The following is a 21,846-nucleotide window of genomic DNA, read 5'->3' as shown; positions in this document are numbered from 1 at the left end:
TCAAGAATATGTGGTGTTTGAATAATATTTTTTTATAAATATCTATATGTACCCAGAGTAATATTGACAGATATATTGATATAATATTTAAATTAATTATATGTAAATATTACCGTTAATTTAAATGTATGTAAATACGTAAAGTTATATGTTTTTTTTTTTTTGGTTAAAATATGTAAATACATTTTTATATTTGTGAAACTGAATATATCTAAGTCATAAAAAAAAGAATATATTAAAATAAATAAATATTAATAAATTTTTGTGTGTAAAATTAATATTTTTGGAGAGAGAGAGCATACATTCAAAAAATCCAAAAATAAAAAAACATACAAGGTCCAATATTATTTTTAATAATTAATTAACATAAATATAATTAGTCTATTTAATCAATACATCATTTACATGTTACATAAGACAAATAAACTACATTTTACTTGCAACATGTCAAATCTTGTCTCTTCATTTACTCTCTTTCCAAACACTTGTCACACTACTCATTTGACAACACAAACATACACATGTAGAAGAATCTTTCTTTCTACATCATAGAATTCACCTAATTTGTTAAGTCACCTATCATATCCCTTTGGCGATTTATGTTTGTATGATTGTTGGCAGTAAGACTCCTCACATGTGCAAAATACTATTCACTAGCAAATTAAAATTTGATTAGTGTAACCATTGAAATTTCTTGAGTTGAATTCACCCATGCCATAAAAGGCCAAAAGTGAATACTAAATAGACATACATATGTTGGGAGAGCTTTTTTCAAGAGTACACACCGGAGAGGCATATGCGGTTCCTAAATAAATCAATGAAATAACTCGGAGCCTTTCAATATCCCAAAAGTTAAATTATGTTAGGTTGCATTTGTTTAGAGAGAAGACACTGAGACAGAACACTGAGATATAAAATTGTATTTGATAGAAGAGACATGGATAGAGATAATATGTCTAAAGACATTGAATTAGTGTATTTTGTGTCTAACAGAAAGGACACATAGACACTAACAAAGGATACAACTTTTTTTTTTATTATTATTCTTGTTAATTTTTCATAATTATATTTTTTATTATTATATATCTTTCATCTCAAATTTTTTGAATGAAAAAAATAAGAATAAATTGGATTTTCATAATTTGTTCTAGTTTATCACCAAATAGAATACGAAAAAACAAAATTTTATATTTCTATCCCTTAGACCATCTCCAGTAGGGAACTCATCCCAATTCCTGTTTATGGCCCACCTGTCATAAAAAGTAACTTCACATCAGTTTTTGCGTCATAAACAGTAAATAGGAACTCAAAACATCTCTCTCTTCTCCATTAGGAGGAACTAACTTTAGTCCCTATTGTGGTCCCACTTAATTAATTAATTAAAATACTTGAAATTAATGTAATTAATTTTTTTCAATAATGAAATTTAAATTTATAAATTTAAAAATAATTCACTATTAAAAGATATTAATATTAAATAAATTCATATATAATAATAATACACAATATATAATTCGGGGTTACACTAATTTGTAAAATTACTTAATACAAAGAAAAACATAATTAAGCTTTATAGTTGATGACAAGCATTGTGAAATTGTCATATGTGTTCAATCAAGTCCTCTTTCAATTGTCTATGTTGCTGCCTATTTCGAAGTTGGGCATTTCTTTGGAGAAATTGATGGTATGCTGCCTAATTTTACAACGGCTAATTTAATATAATAATAATATAAATATAAATAATATTTAATATTAATTATGATATAAATAATTAATACAAATTACTAATTAAAAAAATTTTAATTATTTAATCTAATTAATTATTATAATTATTAATAAATTAATTATAATTTAATTACTTAATTAATTATTATTTAAATAATTATTATTAAATTGAATATTATTTAATTATTTATTTAATTATAATTTTATTTAATTATTTATTTAAAAAGTAACTTGCCATGTGATAAGTTATTATTGGTTCTCCTGAGTCCCTCTGAGGAGGAACTCATCTACCTTAAACTCCATGAGGGAACTTGTTTCTCTGCTTTTTCAACAGTAAGTTCCTCAAAGTGTCAGAAAAAAGTTGAATAAAAATCACCCATTAAAAATACTTTTATATCTTATTCTCAGTATCTTATCCTATTCTATTCTCAGAAACAAACCAGGTTTAATGAACACGTTTTATGTCCACAAAGTAAATGCCTCTAGTAATCTCATTGTTGCTTTTTGAACGGAAAATGCTAGATGACCCTTCGTCAATCTTAGTTAAGTATTCTGCTGCATAAGATTCTATATTATAATGATCTAGTGGAATGTGCTTTTGGTTTTCTTATCAAACTACGTCTATGTCTCAAGTTACTTGGTGATTTATCAAATCATTATCACCTGATCTTTGGATTTTTCTATCCCTCTTCCATACTGTCACGAAAAACACCACCTCTTAATAAAAGAAGAATATAAAATTTAGAGTTACTAAATTTCAGGATTTAAAATTTTAAACATAATTATTTAATTAATACCAAAGATTAATTAAGAGTATTATTATCTATTTAAAATAATTATTTAATTTTTCTTCTTAAATTTTATTTAAATACATCTCTTTTAATAATTTTGATTTAATTTAATCTTTTTTATTAATTACCTCTTGCTAGTAATTTTTTTAGTATTTGTTTAGGTGTGATTAAGTTAATAAAAAAATATATTTTTTAACAAAAAAAAGTTTTTTTTAATATATTTGACAAATTTTTAATAATAAAAGTAAAAATACTAGAAAAATAAAAAATATCTTTTTAAAAAAATTATAATTTATATATATTTCTAAAAAATATATTTTTATGTAATAAATAAATAATAAGTATTTTTATATTATTGTACCTAAATATAATTAATCGATAAAAATATTTTTTTATGAGATTTTCAAATATGATTTTTTTCTAAATTTTTTTAAAAAATAACTTAAAAATATATTTTTTTAAATGTTCATCAAAACAAACTCTTAGAGTGAATTTTCCTTTTAAAAAACCGAAAATTTTAATGCATCACTACAAACTCTTAGAGTGACTCAAGTTATTTCTTTGATTATTTTTTGTTAATGATATGCTGACGGAATATGCTGACTTGAACTGTCAGTGTCATATGTCAGAATATTATTCAAACATGCTTAATTGGGTGATAATGTGTTACTTAGTGACACGTGATATGTTAACATAGATAATAGTGTCACATAGTAAAATATAGTCTGTCCACAAGTTATTTTAGTATCACATATCATATCATTATTTGTCTGTCTCACTAATATGTCATCGTTAAAAATGACTTAGATTGGCTCTTTAATTTTATAAGACACCTGTAAAATTTCTACAATACCCTTATTCCTTTTTTTTTTCAAACCAAACCCTAACTCTTTTCTAACACACTCACACACGCAGCTGAGAATGAAAGAAGGCAAAAGAGAGAGGGAAAATGGAGAGGGAGAAGAAAGGAAGAAGAGGGAGGAAGGCAGACGACGCCAGTTAGGGACAGGCTGCCGTCGCTGTCGTCGTGGTGGCTGCACATGGAGGACCGTCACTGTCGCTGAGGGGAGCCTGAAGAGAGAAAAGAGAACGTGCGGCAGAAAGAGGCGTGATGAACGTCGAAAGGAGGTTCTGTCGCCGTCACTGTCGGAGCCCTAGCTGCCGGCGTTGAAGCCAGCCTCGCCGTCGTCGAACTACTGTGCCGCCAAGGAGGTCAAAGAGAAAGAGAGAGACTTCACGAAAGGGAAAGGAGAACGCGACAGAACTCGTCACCGAGAAGAGGGGTATCGGTGGTGTGCTGTTGCTGCTGCTGCCATTGCTGGGGAAGGAGGTCAGTGTCGAGCTGTGTGCCGCCGTCAGAGCCGTTCTTTGCTAGCGCCGCTGCTGGTAGTTGCCTCTACTTCCAGTTTAAGCATCCTACCAGAGCTTTTGTCACAGTCACTGTTGCAGTTTCTGGAAAAATGCTGCCGAAGTGCCTCTATTCTGGTCTAGGTCACATTTCCTTTAACTTGTCTCGTTTCTACTTTTGTTCTGCTGCTATTCCATTTATGCTATATTGTTTCCATTATGTTCTGTTTCAGCCACCATAACTGTGATGATCACAATGTTGGTGCTGCGGGATTAGTCAAAGTTGTTGCCACTGCCTAATTATGCATCGGCGTTCTTTCGATCCATTCTATTCCAACCATCCTCACCCTTTAATTTGGCATTCCGGGTTTGGTCTTTTCGATCTTTCAGGACCAATTTGTGAGTAGGCTTTACATTTATAATTTTTTGGCTCTGCACCTATAATTATTTTGATATGCGGTTCTCTAAACTTATAATTATACTTACAAAGATTATTATCAAATAATTTTAAATTAGATTGAATAATCGATTTATTAGAACTAAATATTTATCCTCGTTAAGCTAATTTTAATATGCACATGAAACTATATATTTTATGAGATTACAAGCATGTTTGATGAAGCTTTATATTATTTTAAAACATTCGATTTTACTCGAATATGTATTTTGTGAAGCATTGAAGTATTTGTTAGTACTTATTTTAAAATTATGCAATATTTGAAATGCCTTGAGATTAAGAAAGTATGATTGAAAAGGATTTGAATGAAAAAGTATTATTTTATTTGATACCTTATATGTTTGAAAGACCGAAGAATTTGTTATATTTAAAAATTATATGTTTTGAATTGGCTTGGGAGGCTCGTATTAGAAAACCGTAGTTAGCGGCGGTTATGATTTTAACCTAGATGCATCTGGCTCAGACCTCAGCTAGCAGGGGCATTGCTAGCCTAACGTGTAGGCCACACGTTGGATCTGTTATTCTGTACGGACACACTAGAGGAAATGGCTACCCATAGAGGTGGAGCCACCCAAGTGTGGACTTTTGATTTGATTTCTTTATGAGAATTCCCTTATTGATTCACTTATTCATATGAATTGTTATTTTTTTACTAAAATTATTTTTATAATAATGTTTATATGGTCTCATGTGAATTATAGATATACTGACTAGTCATTAGGTTACAAAACTCACTCCGTTTTTCTAAAAATAGTTTTCAGGAATACATATTTGATTATGATGAGAGGCTTTCTGTTCAAGAATAATGATATGCAAATGATACCTATTCTTTGTTGAGTTCTTAGGCGTCATCTGCTCCATATGTCACAGGCAGGAACCAACCATTTTTAATTATTTTAATTTTTTTTGAAAATATATAACTATTTATTTTAGAACTTGTAAAATATTTGTAACCTTCTTATTCAACTTATATTTGAGTACGTTAGGCTTGCTATGGGATTATTTTTCTAAGCGCTGGTTATGGCTCATTTTGGGCCGTGACAAAGTTGTATTAGAGCTTAAGTTTATTCTGTATAATATGGAGCAAGTATCCTATGGTAGGATCACAATTGTATAAATAGAAGCGCGCCTATTTATACAAATTGTGGCACTATCAAAGGCCTATAAGAATGTCCTCTTTGTCCTCTATGTCATTGTTGTCTTCTGATTTTTGAAATCATGCGTCCTTTGCCGCTTCTTACTACTCCTGTCCTTTTGTACTCAATCTTGACATATCCTTTGGTAGATTTTCTCGAGTGTGTTTTTGTAATGGTTTCAGCTTTGGTTCCGGTTCACGATTTCTCTCCTAGCTAGTTCTAATTTTCTCCAATTTTGTGAATGTGTGCTTTAATCTTCTTCGTCTTTGGGTTGTTCTCTATAATTCCTAATGTCAATAGTTCATGAGTTACTTAGAAGATTCGATCTATGTTTGCTATGAATTACCATCTGATTCCCTTATAGAACTGTATTTAGATTTGTGGATTGCATGGATTTGCTGAGTTTCTGATCGAAATGCTTTGTTCTGGATTCGATAAGTGATATTGGAATTTTTCCTTCTTATGTTGATAATCTTTGAAGTTATAACATAATTTTGATTTGCTCAAGAAGAAGGACTACGTGATAAAACATATGAATAGAGTGTTATTATTGTTTGATCGATTGGTGATTTTCTTTACTTATGTATAGTGAATTATTTGGGTAATCAATTAGCTTGATCGAAGGTCTTTTTTGATCTAGAAGTTTGGTTGTACTTTTCTAATTTGATGATCCGTTCTTTATTGTTGAACATAGCTTTTCTGTCACAGAACTATTTTTAGGTTGATAAGTTGAGAGAAAGATTGTGAACGCCTGCTTTTTGGTTGGTGATTATAAGATGAATTTTGTTTTTGGCTAAGATATAAAACTTGAGAATTTTTTTAACCCTTTGATTTTCTGAATAGTCTCTTGTTTTCAACCATTATTCTTATTTTTAGAGATTAGAAGATTTGTTTTCTTGGTTTGTAGTGTCTTTGTGAGATTGGGATTGTAGATCTTAAATATTGAAAAGAATTGCTGACAATTTCCAACAAAAGGGACTAGATATTTAATTTCTTAAAGGTGAATAAATTCTTTATACGAGTTTTTCTCCTTATTACATTCAACTAATTATTATAAACCATGTTTTTTTATGAACTCCTTAATAACTCTAGTTTTAAATTATTTAATTTCTCAACGAGACCTAATGTTTCATGATTTACATTTGGTTAGGTTCGTGAAATAAAATAGTGTAAGTAAAATTATGTATTAAAGTACTAATTTAATCTATACAATGGTGCTTTGAAGTAAGATTTTACTAGGATTGAAAAGATATTAGCTATCTTAATACAATAATATAGAATTTTTGTGAACTTTGTTGCTTCTAAATTAAAAGCGGAAATCAATATTAAAATAATTTAAGATTTTATTAGAATAATCATAACATAATATATAAAGACTGTTTTGGTAAATATTTCAGCAAGTTAGGATTTTTTATATTAGAAGATTGATAATTTAAAATGTTTGTGCTCTAATAACAGTTTTTATTTTTTTATTATTCATATTATTGAGTATTTTTATGTTACAATTTTTTATAGATATAATTTTTCGTTTTCTATTATGACATACTATATTATTGCTGAAATTTTTATCTCTAGCCATTAGAATAGGTTGTTGCCGATGAAATGTTATTATTGTTGTTGCTATTCAAGTCATCATTATGTGTTGATCAATATTATAGTTTGTAAATAGTAAATTCTTACATATTGACATAATTAGAATTCAATTTTCTATTCAATAGTGACTCAGTAATGTTTTGTCGGATTTTCTATTATCTTTCTCTTTTTGTCTCATTGTTATTATCATTGGTCTCTTACATAACATATTTTTTTTCAATTCAATACGCCTTGCATGATACTTTAGGTGTCTTTGATATTAAAAATCACCTTCTTATTATTTTTACATGATGACTTTGTAGGTAGTGTTTTAAATTTGATTAATTGATTTAGTTTTGTTATTAGTAGTAGTTAGTAGTGAGTAGTGGTACTGTTTTATGATTGAACTTTTGGGTTTCTTGATTTGTATGTAGCTGTTGTTTTTATGCTTGTTAGGTTCCTTCTCGGGTTGAAAATGAGTAAAAGATTTGGAAAAAAAAAAACTTTCTCATGATATTATATTTTTGAGAAAAGGACAAATAGGTCCATAACCTTTTGTTCTGCGGACATTTTTGTTCCTGACCATTGAAAAATACTTTTAAGTCCCTGACCTTCACAAAACTTGGACGGATCAGTCCCTCCGTCCAAATGCCTCCGTCAGGGACTTATCCGTCCAAATGCCTCCGTCAGGGACTCATCCGTCCAAGTTTTGTGAATGTCAGAGACTTAAAAGTATTTTTCAATGGTCAGGGATGAAAATGTCCGCGGGACAAAAGGTCACGGACCTATTTGTCCTTTTCTCTATATTTTTTAAAATAAGGCAAGGATTTAAGAGATATATTTTTTATAGTTAGATTAACAAAAAAATAAATAAATAAATAAATTATGACTATTATGATTATTATATCATGTTAATAAAAGATATTTTCTTAAAAATATAGCTTTTAAATTACTAAGGTTTCTCATGGTATTCAATTTTATTGGTGGATCTTTTTACCAAAAAAAATAAAGGAGAATACCACAAGACAATAGCATTGTGGATGTGATTAAAAATATCAGTTATGCAGCGTGAATAGAGATGCACATTAAAATGAACATGGAGATTCATGACTACGAGTTTGGCGTCCAAGTTTATTAACTTCTACATGTATTAGTCTTTGCTGCCAAGAGCATATATATATTTGGGGTGTCTTTAGTTCATAAGCTTTAAATTCAGTTAACTATTTATGAAGATGAGTTTTCTTTTTAGTGTTTCATCTTTATAAAAAATATGATCCCAATATTAATTTCATAAAATTCTTTTACTATGTGCTTGAATTATGCTGAAAGCTAAATTATGTTTTAAGATTTTAGACAAAATAAAAAGTAGAAGTTGTTATAACTAACATTAGTTTATGTTAATTGACATTACGTCAAATTTTAGTTTTATTTTCATTATCTTACATGTCCGTTATTCATAAATTAAGTTATAATTGTATGATCATATAAAAACATTTAAGTATATTTTACAATAATAATAAGATAAATTTACAGGTGAATTTTAGTTTTGAGGATAATGAGATTATTGCTTACGTTTTGTCGTTATGTTTTACATTATTTATCTATTATTTATAGTCAAAAGCTATTAAATTTTATTCTGATATACTTAATATTCAAGGTTATGGCAATAATTATTTCAAATGGTCTTTGTCAAAGAGTTCTAAATAAGAGAAAATGAGCATATTAATTTTTGTAACAAGTATTGTTTAATTTTCATAACTGTTCAATTGTCTTTTAAAAGGTGCGGTCAAATCTTCAATTTGTTGTTTTGCTTTGCTCCTCGGTTATTGTCTTTGTCTTGTTGCTTGGGGTTTTGATTTACAACTATTGTGTGTATTTTATTTACGTTGTATGTTTGTTGTTGTTCAGTTTTCTTTGCCTATAGTGTTGTTGCTTCCTATTGTTTTCTTTAACTTCGTATGTCCTAGTGTTATTATTTTGGTCTATAAATATTATAAACTTTAGGCCTTGTATGTTCTTTCTCTTCTTTGATTCTAAAAGATTGTGTCTTATTTGATTGTGTTCCTAGTCATTTTCTTAAATCTTTGTGAACATTGTCATGGACTATAGTGGCCATCTCTTGTGAATTTTGCACTTATTTGATTCAACTGGAACTTGTTTCGACCTAATACTTCATCTTTTCTTTTATTGTTTCTATCAAAGTTCTTTGATTCAGATTTCCTTGTTAGGATGTAATTGACTCTTTTTATGGCACACTTCATTATTTTTGTACATCATTGCTTAATTGTGATCCTACGCATCCTTCTGAATTCTTGCAAACCTCATTTGTGATGTTTCTCTTCTCTTCCTAAGTTTTGAATTCTTTTAAGTAAACTCATGCTTGTTTCGATGTCGTGTGGGATACCCAGATAGAGCAAGCGATACGTTAGTTCTTTAGGACACCGCTTATCGATGCTGAACTTCAAAAGTTGTAATTCAAATACTTGACATAAGACTGGTTACTACCATAGATATGTACTACAGAACCAAGATTGTATTTTGAAAAGATTGACGAACGAAGTGAAGAGTGCTATGTAAATCCGAGTTGTCAAGGGAACGAGAGTAGGGGAATGCCAATGGCATTGTTCTAAGAGGAACCTATCTTGTAACTTTTGCACCTCGTTATACTTATTTATCATGTCAGGTAGTGTGCTAAAACCAGGTAAAGTTTTGAAGATTATATCAATTTTTGAGGACGAAAATTTTTATAAGGAGGGTAGAATGTGAAATTCCTACAATACCCTTATTCCTTTTTTTTCCAAACCAAACCCTAACCCTTTTTTAACACACTCAAACACGCGGCTGAGAATGAAAGAAGGCAAAAAAGAGAGGAAAAATGGAAAGGGAGAAGAAAGGAAGAAGAAGGAGGAAGGCGGACGACGCCGGTTAGGGACAGGCTATCGTCGCTGTCGTCGTGGTGGCTGCACATGGAGGACCGTCACCATCGTTGAGGGGAGCCCGATGAGAGAGAAGAGAACGTGTGGCAGAAAGAGGCGTGATGAACGTCGGAGGGAGGTTCTGTCACCGTCACTGTCGGAGCCCTAGCCGCTAGCGTTGAAGCCAGCCTCGCCATCGTCGAACTATTGTGCCGCCAAGGAGGTCAAAGAGAAAGAGAGAGATTTCACGAAAGAGAAAGGAGAACGTGATAGAGCTCGTCACCGAGAAGAGGGTACCGTTGGTGTGCTGTTGCTGCTGCTGCCATTGCTGGAGAAGGAGGTCAGTGTCGAGCTGTGCGCCGCCGTCAGAGCCGTTCTTTGCTAACGCCGCTGCTGGTAGTTGCCTCTGCTTCCAGTTTAAGCATGCTACCAGAGCTTTTGTCACCGTCACTGTTGCGGTTTCTAGAAAAATGCCACCGAAGTGCCTCTATTCTAGTCTAGGTCACATTTCCTTAAACTTGTCTCGTTTCTACTTTTGCTCTGCTGCTATTTCATTTATGCTATATTGTTTCCGTTCTGTTCTGTTTCAGCCACCATAACTGTGAAGATCACAATGTTGGTGCTGCGGGATTAGTCAAAGTTGTTACCATTGCCTAATTATGCATATGCGTTCTTTCGATTCATTCTATTCCAACCATCCTCACCCTTTAATTTGGCATTCCGGGTTTGGTCTTTTCGGTCTTTCAAGACCAATTTGTGAGTAGGCTTTACATTTATAATTGTTTGACTTTGCATCTATAATTATTTTGATATACAGTTCTCTAAACTTATAATTCTACTTATCCTCGTTAAGCTAATTTTAATATGCACATGAAGCTATATGTTTTATGAGATTACAAGCATGTTTGATGAAGCTTTATATTATTTTAAAACATTCGATTTTACTCGAATATGTATTTTGTGAAGCATTGAAGTATTTGTTAGTAGTTATTTTAAAATTGTGCAATGTTTGAAATGCCTTAAGATTAAGAAAGTATGATTGAAAAGGATTTAAATGAAAAAGTATTATTTGATTTGATTTGATACCTTATATGTTTGAAAGACCGAAGAATTTGTTATATTCAAAAATGATATATTTTGAATTGGCTTGGGAGGCTCGTATTAGAAAACCGTAGTTAGCGACGGTTATGACGTTAACCTAGATGCATCTGGCTTAGACCTTAGCTACCAGGGGCGTTGCTAGCCTAACGTGTAGGCCATACATTGGATCTGTTATTCTGTGCGGACACACTAGAGGAAAGGGCTACCCATAGAGGTGGAGCCGCCCAAGTGTAAACTTTTGATTTGATTTTTGTATGAGAATTCCCTTATTGATTCACTTATTCATATGAATTATTATTTTTTTACTAAAATTATTTTTATAATAATGTTTATATGGTCTCATGTGAATTATAGATGCTGTATAGTCATTGGGTTACAAAACTCACTCTATTTTTCTAAAAATATTTTTCAGGAATACATATTTGATTATGAGAGCCTTTCTGTTCAAGAATAATGATATGCAAATGATACCTATTCTTTGTTGAGTTCTTAGGCGTCATCTGCTTCATATGTCACAGGCAGGATCCAACCATTTTTAATTATTTTAATTTTTTTTAAAAATATATAACTATTTATTTTAGAACTTGTAAAATATTTGTAACCTTTATTCAACTTATATTTGAGTACGTTAGGCTTGCTATGAGATTGTTTTTCTAAATGCCGATTATGGCTCATTTTAGACCGTGACAACACTTCAATTTAATTCCTGAAATTAAAGGTTATAAATTAAATTAGTCCATGAACTAACGTTTCTCTTTTTTCTTTTATAAATTCCAAAATTTTTACATTTTTAGATATATTAATTTTTTTCTATTGTTTACGTATTATTTAAAACAAAAGTTTTATAATTATTTTAAAATTTTAAATTTTGATAATGTAAATTATTTATAGAGGTAAATATCAAATTGGTACCCGAAAGATTTTGGCGCTGACGAAATAGTACCTGAATTTTGTTATTAATAAAATAGACACTGAATGATTTTAAAATTTGACAAGTGTGTCTCTGAGCTCGACGGAGCACATTCCCAATGAGAAAGATGCTTAGGTGGCCACCGAAAAATCCAAGGTAGAATTTTTAATTAATTACCCAGTCCAACCTGAAAAATCCAAAATTCTCCAACCCTAATTCCCCCTCCCTTCCCCCTTTGAACCCTAATCCCCTTTTCCTGCGCACCCTCTCACTCATGAGTTGTCCTAAATCTGAAAATCTTCCTGAACCTTAATCCAGCAAAAGATCTCCCTTCCCCACCATATTCTATCACTCTTTCAACCATGAATTGCCCCAAACAAACAAATTCATATACAGTAAAATTCAGAGAAAACAAATAAATTCATATACAATAATCAAAATAAAATAAAATAAAGCTTAATACAGATACCACCGAAACAAAAAGCAAATTTAGACAGGGCCAGACGAAGAATACCATAGATAGATGAGGCACAGCACGATGGAGCCAAGATAAAACACAGACAGAGGAGGCATGACAGCGACTGGGGGTAAGCAGCAAGCAGATACAAGCAGTAACTGACGGTGAGCAGCAAGCAGAGGGGACAGAGACGAGGCCGATGAGTGAGACAACGCAATACCGACAAAGGAGACAGACGACGCTGGCAGACGCAGAAGACTCAACGACGAGATGGCGACCGTGTGATGTTGGTGACACTGGTTTTGTAAGACTGAGAAGGTTGAGCTCCACTGCCATTTTGTGGGAGAGTGAGTTGAGAATGTGAGATAGTGCGTTGGGAAGGGGGATTAGGATTCAAAAGAACAAGAGAAGGGGATTAAGGTTTAAAAAGGGAGATTTTGGATTGAGGAGGAGGGAAGTGCATTAGGGAGAGGGAGTAGGGATGAATTAGGGTTGGAGAGGGGGGAGAGGGCATTCAAGAAGGGGAAGGAGGAGTACGTGGAAGGGGAAGTGTGTTGGAGGGGAAGGATTAGAGTTGGGGAGGGTTTATGTCATCAAAATGTAGTGGCCATGTCAACATTGTGTTTGCCAGAGATTTGCTCCGGCGAGTTTGGGGACACGCTTGTCAAATTTTAAAATTTTTTAGGGATTATTTGTCAATAACAAAAAGTCAGGTACCATTTCATCAGCGCTATAATTTTTCGAATACCAATTTAATATTTACTTCTTTTTTATAATAATTTAATATCAATAAATTTGACAATATATAATTATGTTATTTCAATAAGAGAATCGTACTATTAAGAATCATTATCATTAATTAATTAATAAAAATAACCACGTATATAAAAATTATTAAAAAATATTTATTTGAAAAATAGTTAAATAGAGAGAATAAATATATCTTTCACACGTGTTCATATACCCTTATATATCATTAGAGAATTTGAAAAAATTTTACTCTCCTCTTTTGAGAGATGCTAAAATAATATTCTTCTTCTATTATTTATAAAATTTACATTTCTTTCCCTTATAACTTTTAAAAAACGTTATCTTTAATCCATTTAAAATTTTTATGTTAACTAATGTTAACTTTATCAAATTTTTAATTTTTTTTACAAAAATACCCTTTAACAAATATTTTATTTTATTTTATCATTAATATATATAACAATTAATATATATTGATATCGAAAAATAATGTTACCAAAATTTTTTTATTTAATGTTAAAATAATATATATTGATATCAGAAAATTAATAGTAAAATATAAAATAATTATTAATAAAAATTTTGGTAAAATCACAATTTAATAATCAAAAAATTATTAAAGGGTTTCTTAGAAAAAAATTTTAATTATTAAATTTTCAAAAAGAATATTTTAATAAAAATACAATTTAATCAATAAAAAATAATTTATTAAAAGGTATTTTGATAAACAAAAAAATTAATGAAAAAAAAGTAAAATTTTTACAAAAGGGTATTTTTGTAAAAAAATAATTTATTTTTTTTGAAAAATGGATAAAGTTAACATTAGTTAACACAAAAAATTTAAAATAAATTTTAAAAAAATTTTAAAATTATAAAAGAAGAGAATATATATTTTACAAATAAAAAAATAAAAATATTATTTTAGCATCTCTGAAAGAAAAAATAATAAATTTTTCTTAAAATTTGAAAAGGATTATTGATCTCATCCAGAAAGAAAACAAATGGACATAACAAATTAAAGAAAGGTAAATTTTCATTCGCCATCACCATCATATTATCTATTTTTAAACTTAGTTTAACTTAATTATTGATTATGTATTATATTGCCCGAAGTGGTATCACTTTTTTTTTTTTTTTATTAAAGATAGGAGACTCGAACCCGCAACCTCTTAATTGAGTATGAGGAGTCTATGCCATTTGAGCTATTACTCATTGGTTATAAATTTGGAAAGATAGGAGACTCGAACCCGCAACCTCTTAATTGAGTATGGGGAGTCTATTAGGGATGTCAATGGGGCAGGGCGGGGGCGGGGGATGCCTCCCTGCTCCCCATCCCCGCCCTCAGATTTGCTCCCCATCCCCATTCCCCACGGGGCCCCATTCCCCGCGGGGACCCCATTCCCCATCTACATAATAGTTCTAACTAATTATTAATTTCTATATGAATAGAGCTGCAAGTATTAATCTTATACAAAAACTGCAAGATTTTATACAAAAAGTCTAAATGATACGATGGTGACTTCTCTCGAAATAACGCAATAGGGGGACGCAACGACGAGTCAAAGGACAAAGCAGTGGACGAGGTAAGAGACGTGGCAACAGAGAGGAGAATGGACACGACGGCAGAGTTATGAAAAAGAACGCCGCAAATAGAAATTACGACGCGGTAAGGGTGATGGCACGGTGAGGTGTGACGTTTCGGTGAGAAGGGTGACGAGGGGGTGGCTGCAGAGAGGTTAGATGGAGTATGGACAGCCTTAGGGATCTCTGAATTGAAGAAGGGTTATGCAAATAAAGATTAGGAGTTTTGGGTTTCTATATATGTGTGTGTGAGAAATGACTAAAAAACATATATGAGAAATAAACTATTAAGGATAATCTAAGGAATTCATAAATTTCGGGGAATAGCGGGGACGGGGCGGGGATCCCCGCTCGGGTCCCCGCGCCTGCTTCGGGGGAATTTCGTCCCCCATCACCATCCCCGCGGGGAAAATTCCCCACAATCGGATCCCCATTCGGGGCAGTCCCCGCAGGGATCCCGCGTCTCGGGGAATTTTGCCATCCCTAGAGTCTATGCCATTTGAGCTATCACTCATTGACGAAGTGGTATCACTTTGACAATGACTATTCAATATTTTTATATCTAAGCAACAATAAAAATTATTTAGTTTGACAGCAAAACAGAATAATAGTTATACAGAGAGAATAATTTTTTAATATTTTTAAATATATAAGTTATGTTATTATTATTTTTATAAAATAATTTGTTATATCATATGTTTTTTAAAATAGTATTTTATTATGTTATTATGAGAATGTTATTTAAATTATGTGAAAAAAATAAATGAAAAATTAGTAGATTTAAAAAAAAAAAATTGGTCTAGGAATTATTTTGATGTACAACTTTTAATTTTAGAGACTAAATTAAATCATTTAGTAAAACTCACCGACTACATTAAATCGCTTAACAAAATTCAATTATTAAATCAAGTCACTTGTAATAATGAGAATTAGTAATATAAACAAATCATGTTTTGACACGTGGATAATTATGTTTTGTGACGTGACACTGTCGTTTACGTCGACATGCCACATGTCACATCATCACTCTATTACATATTTAGACGTATAGATCAACATGTCACATCAACATATTCTATGTTAATAAAAAAATAGTCAAAGAACTAACTCAAATAACTGGTATAAGATTAAATTGAGTAAACTTAAATTTTAATGGCATATTATCTCATATTTTAATACAACAAATTGAGTATTGTCTTATATTAACTTAAATCATTGGTATCAGGAATAAATTGAATATTATCTCGTATTTTAATGAAACAAACCAAACATATTATGTGATATACTTAATTTGATTTATACATGTTTTGCATTGATAAGTAACTGTAACCAAACGCAACTATCTAGACTCTAGAGTATGATGGATTATATTGTGATGTACACTGAGAAACCAGGAAAATAGCATCAGCAATCACTGATAAGCTGAAAAAAAGAGCTCAACTCCGACTCTGGAAACACATACACAAGCCTCCAAATCTCTATATGATTCCCTGATCGGAGCAAGAGAGAAAGTTAAATTAAGAATGATGGGGAGCGATGGCGACGGTGATGCACCATTATTGGACGACAAAGCAAAGCGAATGAGGGATCTGCTATCCAGTTTTTACGCTCCAAACCCCTCAATGTTGTCTCATTCCCCCACCGCCTCCTCCAAGCATTCAACACCCGACGATATCAACTCCTCCTCCTTCGATCCCAACCATTACATGAACATTCTCGTCAATAACTCCAACTTGGAAGGCCTTCTCAAGCGCCACGTTGATATGGCCGCTGAGATCAAGAATCTCGACACCGACTTGCAGATGCTTGTTTACGAGAATTACAACAAGTTCATCAGTGCCACTGATACTATCAAGAGGTATATTAATATCATTCATCTTATATGATCCTGTAGTGTTTTATATGCATGCTTTGTTTGAGCAGGATGAAAAGTAATATTTTGGGGATGGAGGGAAATATGGAGTACCTTCTTGAAAAAGTAAGTCTAGCATTAAATTAATAATTATTGATCATTAGCAAAAACAAAAAGAAGAATATATAGGAGGCTTGAGAGTTTATTAGCAATTAATTAATCACGTCTTTCTTTCTTTTTTCCCTAAAAAAAATCCAGATCATGTCTGTACAGTCCAGGAGTGACAGTGTTAACACTTCTTTATTTGAGAAGAGGGAGCACATTGAGAAATTGCATCGCACTTGTAATCTTCTTCGAAAAGTTCAGGTATTAAATAATGTTCATCAAGTTTATATATATTATTCTAAGCATTATGATTTTGTCTCTCATGTAACTTATACTTTTCACTGATATGGAAGAGTAGTTCATATATGATCTACCTGATAGACTTGGCAAGTGCATCAAATCAGAAGCCTATGCGGATGCTGTCAGATTCTACACTGGTGCAATGCCAATTTTTAAGGTTGGATATGTAGGAATAGTTGTTATTATTAACTAATTCAATTTATTATTTGTCTAATTTTCACATTTTACGCATACAAATAGTTTCATAATGCAAACCATCTAGGCCTTATATGGCATATCTTTCTAAGTTTAGTTTTAGTTTATTTATTTATTTTACCTTCTTTATCAGGCATATGGAGACTCTTCATTCCATGATTGTAAGCGAGCATCCGATGAAGCAATAGCTATCATAGTTAAAAACTTGCAGGTATAGTTCTTTGGCATTCATGATATGAGGGCTATGTTAGATATATGCTAAGCACGAAAATTTTCATTCAATTCTTTGATAATATGTTGAATAAAAAGCTAATGTTCAATTTGTCATTGAGAAGCCTGTCATCTTAATCAACATTCTCTTCTCCAACCAGGAAAAGCTGTTTTCAGATTCTGAACCTATACAAGTGAGAGCTGAGGCTGCATTGCTGCTTAAGCAGTTGGATTTTCCGGTTTGTATTAATTCCCCTCCCTCCCCCCTCCCCCCCCCCCCCCCCCCCTCTCTCACATTGACATGCTATCCTAATTATTGCATCATGATGGAGCTTTATCAACTGCTGAATATTTTTCTTCTAGATGTTTACTATATGTCTATAAACTATCTTCTTCTTGATGTAAACCCAATTCCAACCCCCATCCCCACCCTTTAGATGAATATCATCATATTATCATATTTGGTGTTTTTAATTAAAAAAATACCATGGTGTTCTACTTTTGTCTTTTGGTAGGTGGACAATTTGAAGACAAAGCTGTTAGAGAGGTTGGAACATTCCCTTAGAGACATTCAACTGAAACCTGAAGAGATAAAGAATGCTTCACCCTCTGCACGTGAGGTAGTACTGTCAAAATATTATTTTGTTTACTTTCAGTTTCATATATATGATATATCTTATTTGGTAGTTACGATTAGGTGATTGATCACTTGATCATGTTTTCTTGCTATTTCTTAACAAAGGTAGCTATTCTCGAATTTGTGGAGGCTATTCGTGCATTTCGAGTAATTTTCCCAGATTCAGAAACTCAATTAGTTAAAATTGCTAAAGGCTTGATTACCAGGTCTGCTGCAGCCAGAAGTTTTCTTAATTTCTGTGCTCGAAATTTTCATTTTTTATTTAATACAAACCACTTTATTTGTTTTCTAGGGACTTTGTAATTACCGAGGAGTATGTAACGACTAGAATTTGTGCGGCAGATCTACTAGGTGTTCTTCGTAAGTATATGACTCTGCTGTCCTTTTGAGAGATTAACATGATTTCTAGATCCAGGTGACCCTTATAGAAACTTTCTGATCATACCTTGATATGTGAATCATTATCTTTTGACACCTATATCTTGGATGTGATGTGATATGATATTGATTATTGAGTAAATTTTTATATGAACAAGTATGAAATTTCTTTTCTAGTTTAAGTTCTTCCCTTAACTGAAAGGTTTTGAATACATGGTGTGTAATAAATGTTGACCATATTCCTATACTTTCTTTTAAATGTTTATCATCAAAACTTAATCAGTATAAGGATATGGTAATAATATTTTCTTTTCATAACTGTATTGATCTATTTGGTTTTATGATGTCTTTTGGGAAGCATTTTATTGCAATGCACTACATGTATGAGCATATAGGAGTGAGGAGCTCGCCAGAATCTCCATTTGATGCAATTTATTATGCTTCAAAAGATGTGCAATATCAACTTAGTTAAAAGTAGTGTAGTTCTATGATATCATGGTTTTAAATTGCTATTAACCACTGATACAATATGCTGTTACACTTCACCTGGCCACAGGAGTTATTTGGAATGAATCACTCCTGATGGACGAGGTCTTGCAGGATTCAGCTCTATCTAATCATTTTCTTGAGGTCATCCATCAAACTTCTTCACAATTCAATCTCATGGAAGCTCATTTTTAAAATGGATTTTCATCAACTGGTCCTACATATTTCCAGGGTGCTAAGGTTGCTGTCAAGCTATATGTGGAAAGTGCATTTTCTCAACTTTTGCTAGATATCTCAGGTTAATGCAGAAAATGTCTGTTTTTAGTTTCAGCTCAAAGTATCCTGCCAATTAGATATGTTTGAGCTAGTTACGAAATTTGTAATTGCAAAATTGTTGTATGATTATGTTGACATAGCTTCCACTTCTTAGATTGCCTCTTAAAAATTTTGAAACGAGATGAAACAGAAGAGTACTCCCTGGAAACTGCTCTAGATGCTAGCACAAAACTTGCTCTCCAAGGAGGCAGGAACCTCTTGCTGGTAAACACATTTACATACCTAACCTTTTAGATGTAAGATCAGTTGCATGTACATGAACAGAATTTCCCGATGTGATTTCATTTATCTCTCCAATTATTGTTCATTTCAGGATGTTTGCAAGATTCTAGATGATGACTCAGGGATTATAGATAAACTAAGAGAGCCAATAATTGATTGGGTACAAGAAGGGTTACAAGATTTTTTCAGGCAACTTGAGGATCAGTTCCAATCGTTTTCAGGGAAGAATAATTCTTCAGCTACACAAATTCATGGGCTGACAGAGGCAGCTGCTTTTGCTGGCCTTGTCCTAGTGCTGGCTCAATTGTCTGCTTTCATTGAACAAACTGCCATCCCTAAGATCAACGAGGTAAAGATCCACTCAACAAACTTGCATTGGTTCCATAAAATTTATTCCTTTTTGTATCATGATGGGATGCCTTCATTTCTTCCAAATGGTCAGGAATTAGCAGTTTCTTTTTCTGCTGGTCCATATGAATATGGACCGGCCTTTGTTCCGGGAGAGATCTCTCGAAAATTTAGATCAGCTGGTGACAAGTTCCTACAGCAGGTATGCTTTCAAGCCTATCTAGCTATCTATCATCTGTTAGTGTTTGTAGTCCAGTTCTACTTTAATACTTAATAACATGGCTGTGTCAACATTGTGCCACTTTTTGGTTAGTAGAACAGTGTGGTTTTTTCTTTTCTTTTTATAGAAATATTTATTCCCTATTTTCCCTGTTGTGACTTTATTTCTTTAACAATGTTTTCTTGTATAAAAAAATAGTTCACAATTAAGCAGTGTTTACATATTTGATTCTTTTCAGTACATAAATATTCGAACTCAACGAATATCACTACTCCAGAAGAAGAGATTTGCCACACCTAAATGGGTTAAGGTCAGCAATGCTATGTCTATTTTGTTAGTGTTTAAGAGGTTCACCACACGTAATATCACTTCTAGGTTCTACATACACAAAGCTCATATTGAAAGGGCTTGATTATAATTATATGAAATCATTTTTTTTGCTTTGAGCAGCATAAGGAGCCAAGAGAAGTTCATATGTTTGTTGATCTATTTCTACAAGAGGTTGGTTATCTATATTGTATATTCATTAATTGAAGCATTATAGAGTAAGATTCTTATTCCACTTGTATATGATGTTCCAGCTCAAGGTCATAGTCAATGAAGTGAAGCAGGTTTTGCCTCAAGATATGCGAAAGCATCGTAGAAGTAACGCAAGCAGTGCTTCATCGAAAAGCAATTCCTTCCGAGAGGAGAAATTATTGCACCGCTCAAATACTCAAAGGGCGAGGAGCCAGCTTCTGGAAACACATTTAGCCAAACTGTTTAAGCAAAAAGTTGAAATTTTCACAAAAGTAGAACACACCCAGGTATTGATATATCATATTAGTGGTGCACAATTTGAATAAGGTTTAATTACTTTGTCAGTCCTTATATTTTTTCTGAATTTTCAATTAGGTCTCTATACCATATCAGATTTTATAACTAAGTCCCTAGCGTGACAAAAACATTGAAACTAATGGAATATTCTGTTAATTCCGACGCACGGTAGAGACTTAATTACAAAATCTGATATAGTATACGAACTCAATAAAAAAAAATATAGGAACCTAATTGAAAATTCAGTAAAACTATAGAGACTGACAGAATAATTAAACTTTTGAATAATTGATTGCAAACATTGTTCATTATCCTTTGTTTATATAAACTGCAGGAATCAGTTGTAATGACCATAGTTAAATTATCCCTTAAAAGTTTACAAGAATTTGTAAGGCTTCAGACTTTTAACCGGAGTGGATTTCAGCAAATTCAATTGGATATGCAGTTCTTAAGGACTCCTTTAAGGGAAATAGTTGAAGATGAAGCTGCAATGGATTTCTTGCTTGATGAGGTTGGAAAAGTAGTTTACATTTAGTTATAACATTCTCATGCAGTGTTATATGCTCATGAAAATAACAGGTTTAAAATATTTTTTTTTTTTTCTTTCTGTGGGGGTTGACACAGGTGATTGTTGCTGCTACAGAGAGGTGCCTTGATCCAATTCCATTGGAGCCCCCCATTCTGGACAAACTAATTCAAGCAAAGCTGGCAAAATCTTTGGAGGAGAACACATCCTCTTCATAAAACTTTATACATTCTGTTCTTAGGGGGATATTTTTTTGTTATTCATTGTCCAAATTATAAGTAGGATTAAAGAGAAGGATGCATTTTCCAAAATAAATTCTCACTTTATTATTAAGGCTGCATTCGTTGCATTATCTGAAATGCCGTAAACATTACCTATTATTAATTCGGAATTATTTACATATATCAGCAATCTTTGGTACATTATTGTATGATGATATTAGGTTTTATAAACTATATAATAGAAAATTACAT

The 21,846-nt window shown here is 32.0% G+C and overlaps 1 protein-coding gene across 1 annotated transcript; it reads left to right on the top strand.

Annotated features, from left to right (window-relative positions):
- The first annotated feature begins 16,084 nt into the window (after positions 1 to 16,084).
- Positions 16,085 to 21,702, top strand: LOC112757938 (vacuolar protein sorting-associated protein 51 homolog). The gene is made up of 19 exons (XM_072220361.1): positions 16,085 to 16,600; positions 16,666 to 16,720; positions 16,853 to 16,960; positions 17,058 to 17,156; positions 17,328 to 17,405; positions 17,566 to 17,643; positions 17,920 to 18,024; positions 18,147 to 18,340; positions 18,597 to 18,601; positions 18,976 to 19,088; positions 19,137 to 19,203; positions 19,336 to 19,445; positions 19,555 to 19,812; positions 19,906 to 20,013; positions 20,270 to 20,341; positions 20,482 to 20,532; positions 20,613 to 20,837; positions 21,182 to 21,358; positions 21,472 to 21,702. The coding sequence occupies exons 1-19, from the start codon at positions 16,266 to 16,268 to the stop codon at positions 21,589 to 21,591; spliced, it is 2,358 nt and encodes a 785-aa protein (XP_072076462.1). The 5' UTR covers positions 16,085 to 16,265; the 3' UTR covers positions 21,592 to 21,702.
- Positions 21,703 to 21,846: the final 144 nt, after the last annotated feature.

This window comes from Arachis hypogaea, chromosome 16, assembly GCF_003086295.3.
Source record: "Arachis hypogaea cultivar Tifrunner chromosome 16, arahy.Tifrunner.gnm2.J5K5, whole genome shotgun sequence".
In the NCBI taxonomy this organism is placed as follows: domain Eukaryota; kingdom Viridiplantae; phylum Streptophyta; class Magnoliopsida; order Fabales; family Fabaceae; genus Arachis; species Arachis hypogaea.
This window is presented reverse-complemented; position numbering and strand designations above follow the sequence as displayed.

What these genes read in the sequence shown, in the direction of transcription:
- LOC112757938 (XM_072220361.1), top strand. Translation starts at nt 16,266, where the DNA reads ATGATGGGGAGCGATGGCGACGGTGATGCACCATTATTGGACGACAAA. An exon ending in TGGAGTACCTTCTTGAAAAA is followed by an intron (nt 16,721 to 16,852) that starts GTAAGTCTAGCA and finishes AAAAAAATCCAG; the next exon opens with ATCATGTCTGTACAGTCCAG. An exon ending in CCATCCCTAAGATCAACGAG is followed by an intron (nt 19,813 to 19,905) that starts GTAAAGATCCAC and finishes CCAAATGGTCAG; the next exon opens with GAATTAGCAGTTTCTTTTTC.